The sequence below is a fragment of the Bos grunniens genome, chromosome 1 (genome assembly GCF_055505025.1).
Source record: "Bos grunniens cultivar Pamir isolate PY7600 chromosome 1, Bosgru_T2T1.0, whole genome shotgun sequence".
NCBI lineage: Eukaryota > Metazoa > Chordata > Mammalia > Artiodactyla > Bovidae > Bos > Bos grunniens.
In genome coordinates, this window is record NC_141165.1 from 45,852,465 (window position 1) to 45,856,762 (window position 4,298).

At 40.1% G+C, this 4,298-nt stretch overlaps 1 protein-coding gene across 1 annotated transcript; it reads left to right on the forward strand.

Annotated features, from left to right (window-relative positions):
• Nucleotides 1–2,414: 2,414 nt before the first annotated feature.
• LOC147379374 (vomeronasal type-2 receptor 1-like) lies at nt 2,415–4,047 on the forward strand. Its single transcript, XM_086391517.1, is given in 3 exon segments — nt 2,415–3,125; nt 3,296–3,403; nt 3,406–4,047. Coding segments are annotated over 3 exon segments (1,077 nt in total). The 5' UTR covers nt 2,415–2,539; the 3' UTR covers nt 3,789–4,047.
• Nucleotides 4,048–4,298: the final 251 nt, after the last annotated feature.

Below are 4,298 nucleotides of genomic sequence, written 5' to 3' on the forward strand. Positions count from 1 at the left end.
GCTTGACAAACTGTCCTCTCCTCAGAACCCCATGGACATGGAGCCTGGTCTGAGTCTTCAAAGTTAGAAAGAGTTAGGTTTAGCTTTGCTAATTTCTAGAAGCAACCACTGGATTTTTCTAGAAGCCTAATTCTAGAATCAACTTCAGGACTATTAGCAAAATTCCTCTAGGCTTTCCAGATCATTATTCTCTTTGTTATTCTTTTTTAAAACATTTTATTTGTTTTAAAATTATTTGTTTATTCATTTTTGTCTATTGTTTTGTGCAGACTTTCTCTAGTTGCAGCGCGCAGGGGCTACTCTGTTGCAGTGCATAGGCTTCTCATTGTGGCGGCTCCTCTTGTTGCAGAGCACAGGCCCTAGGCGTGCAGGCTTTGGTAGTTTCAGCTCACGGACTCGAGAGCTCAGGTTCAGTAGTTGTGCATGGGCTTAGTTGCTCCGTGGCATGTGGAATCCTCCCAGACCAGGGATCGAACCCTTGTTTCCTACACCGGCAAGTGGATTCTTATCCACTGTGTCACTAGGGAAGTCCTGTCTGTTTTTCTTGCCCAGTTATCCTAGGTTTTCCAAGAAATCACAAAATGTCCACAGAAATCCAGGTGGAAACTTTCATAGCTTGGCAAGCGGTAGAGACAAAGGGCTTTGTTAATGTGTGGTATTTGTCTTTGCTAGCTTCCCCATTCATTGTGTACTGATGTGTGTCAGTCTGGGACCCGGAAGGGGATTCGTCACGGGGAACCAAGATGCTACTTTGACTGCATCCCATGTGCTGATGGATACGTGTCACGGGAACCAGGTAGAGATGATCATTTTTCACTGACATTAAAATGCAAGTAGATTAAATATATTTTGGCAAAGAGGGCCTTGGGAGCCTTCTTTATAAAGAGATGTGAACAACTTATCACAAAAATTATGATCCATCAAACTACTGGATGTTCTGTGCAGTGTGAAGAAAAACACAACATTGGGTTTTAGTTCTAAAGCTGCTGCATTTGGAAAGAAGACCTGAATCCATGAATTTCAGAGAGGAAAGTTTTTAAAATGTGATGTTAAATATGAATGCATGGATTCATGCATTCATGAATCCTTATAATAATTTTATAATAATTTTAGTTCATTCATGAATACTTAAAATTATTCTAATTTTTGGAGTAGATTAAACATTAGTTATAGAAAAATAGTGAATAAGTAGTAATAAGTAAATTATAGTTCTATGTTTTACAGACTTTTAGACTTTTACATAGACTTTCTATGTTTTACAGACTTTTATTAGACTATTTCTCTAATTTAGAAATAAGAGATCTAGAAGTACATCCCTAAAGGCAATTGGCTTAAGACTATAATTACTCAAAGTTTGTAGGGCAGGTGAATTCTGTATCTATTTCTCTATGAATTGTTCACTACAACCTGCTGAATTTCTGTTCTTGGCCAGAATTTTAGTTGGGCTTGGTAGGCTTAGCCTTAGCAGGCTTATTTTTATTGCTACCTTCTGTTAAAAATAACACAAATTGTACTTATCTTTTGCCAAAAGTTCGTCAATAGCAATTTATTTAAAAGAGAATTTTAAAAATGGAAAATTTTCCCCAAATGGAAAAGAAAACACATTATCTGAACAAGTCCGGGGATTCCATGTACCCCAGACTCTGAAGAGTTGCATCAAGAGAAATCCAGTCTAGCAGTCAGAAGTGATTGAGAGGAAATTCCAGTCTTTACCTGCATCTTTCAGAGAATGGTGAAGAGATACATTTCATAATCCACCACAGATTCATCTCAAATTTTTCTTATGTAGCAATATTCTCCTTTGGCTTCCCAGGGGCTCAGTGGTAAAGAACTTATCTGTCAATGCAGGAGACATGGGTTCAATCCCCAGGTTGGGAAGATCCCCTGGAGAAGGAAATGGCAACCAATTTCAGTATTCTTGCCTGGGAAATCCCATGGACAGAGGAGGCTGGAAGCCTACAGTCCATGGGGTTACAAAAAGAGTTAGACACAACTAAAATGACTAAACAATTTTCTTTAGAGCCTCTGCTCAGCTAAATGCCCCCCAAGTGTTTTCAACCTTAGTTAGTATTGTTGCTATTTTTATTTCCTTTCTTCTAGTTCTCAACCTTTCTCCAACTATTGTCTCAAATCTGCATCTGGAGGGTGAGGAGGGGAAGGCTGAGTGGGCAAAGACAAATTGTCTTCAGTAGGTGAGGAAGATGTTGAATAAAAGGCTGAAAACAATCAACTGTATCCTTGTCACAAACCTTGTTTTACCTTAATAGCTTTAATGTTCTCACATATTTGTGGGTTGTTCTTAGGTTTGTGAGGGGATACACCACCCTTCTCAATTAGATAATTAGAGGAGAAAGAAAGAGGCATCTTACTTAAAAAGATTCATGCAGAAACAGCTGAAATCAAGGAGGGAGACTGAATTTCCAAAATTGAAAAGAATTCTCAATCTTTACTGTTAGCTGCACACTCTAAGACCATTTTATCACTGATTTTATTTTTAAAGATATATATATTCTCTATAAAAAATCTCATTGAGTCCTGTATGAGGCCTTTGGTTCTTCTGGGCAATTCACAGCCGATGGGGACAACTGGATTTCTCTGCAGTCAGTCCTCTGTTCTTTGTTCATTAGGTCAAAGGGAGTGTGATCAATGTGGTGAAGACTACTGGTCCAATCCACAAAAGAGTGAGTGTGTGCTGAAAGAAGTGGAATTCCTTGCTTATGATGAGGCCCTGGGATTCACGCTCGTCATTCTCTCCATCTTTGGGGTACTTCTGGTCTTGGCAGTCACAACTGTTTATGTGATACACAGACATACTCCGCTGGTGATGGCTAAGGGCCGGGAGTTGAGCTTTCTTATTCAGGTTTCTCTTGTCATCACACTGCTGTCTTCCATGCTCTTCATCGGCAAGCCTTACAACTGGTCTTGCATGGCCTGTCAGATCACTCTGGTACTGGGGTTTTCTCTCTGCCTGTCTTGCATTCTTGGTAAGACTATTTCAGTGTTTTCAGCCTACAGAATTTCCAAATCCAAAACTCAACTTATATCCATCCACCCTCTTTATCGGAAAATCATTGTGCTAACCTCTGTTCTAGTTGAAATTGGCGTGGTGGCTCAGACGGTAAAGTGTCTGTCTACAATGCGGGAGACCCGGGTTTGATCCCTGGGTTGGGAAGATCCCCTGGAGAAGGAAATGGCAATTCACTCCAGTACTATTGCCTGGAAAATCCCATGTAGGCTACAGTCCATGGGGTCGCAAAGAGTCAGACACGACTGAGCGACTATTCTTCTTCTTTAGCCTATTTAGTATTGAACCACCCAAGGGTGTACAAGAACATGGAATCTCAAAATATAAAGATTATTCTGGAATGTAATGAAGGTTCTATAGAACCTTTGTGCTCTATGTTTGGGATGTCTTCTTGGCCTTACTGGGCTTTCTCACAACCTTTGTGGCACACCAGTTGCCACAGGATAATTACTATGAAGGAAAAAGCATCACCTTTGGAATGCTGGTCGTTTTTATCATCTGGATTGTCCCTGCTTACTTGAGCACCAAAGGCAAGTTTAAAGTAGCTGTGGAAACATTTGCAATCTTGGCATCCAACTATGGTTTATTTGGTTGTACATTTGCTCCCAAGTGCTTCATTATTTTGCTGAGGCCAAAGAAGAACATGAATGAAATTGTTGGTGGAAGAGTCCCTGCTCTCCATAAGAGCATCCAGCTGACTTCAGCCTCTTCTGTGAAAAGCAAAGTCAACAATACCTCGGTGTCAACTGTTCTGGATGACTAGAGTCACGCATGTGTCGCTCAGAGTGGCAATGGTGACCATTGCCATGGTTGGTTCCATTGCCATGCTTGCCATTGAATGGTTCAACATTCCCTTTTCAGGTGGCTCCCCTAGCAGCCACCTAATGCTCTGGGTAACTCTGAGGATTTGGGTTCTGGTAGTGTAATCAAAGCAAGGCTTATGAAATCTCATACCATTTGACATAAATTAGAAAAACTGTTATTATGGAAATGTAATCACTTCATTAAAATATTTCATAATACTTTGGCATAAGGAGTATATGTAGAGAATATAATAGGCACAAGTAACCTAACATGGTAGAAGGAAATATTTGGGACTTGAATACGTTTTTTTCATCATGGACTTCTGATCTAGAAATTTACATTAGACTAAATCACCATGTGGGGACCCAAAGAGACATCTTGTTCTACATCCTGTTAATGCCTCAATGGAATAGATAGCTTTGCTCTGACTGAGGTAAGAACTACATAGAGCTCATAAACTTTCCCTTGG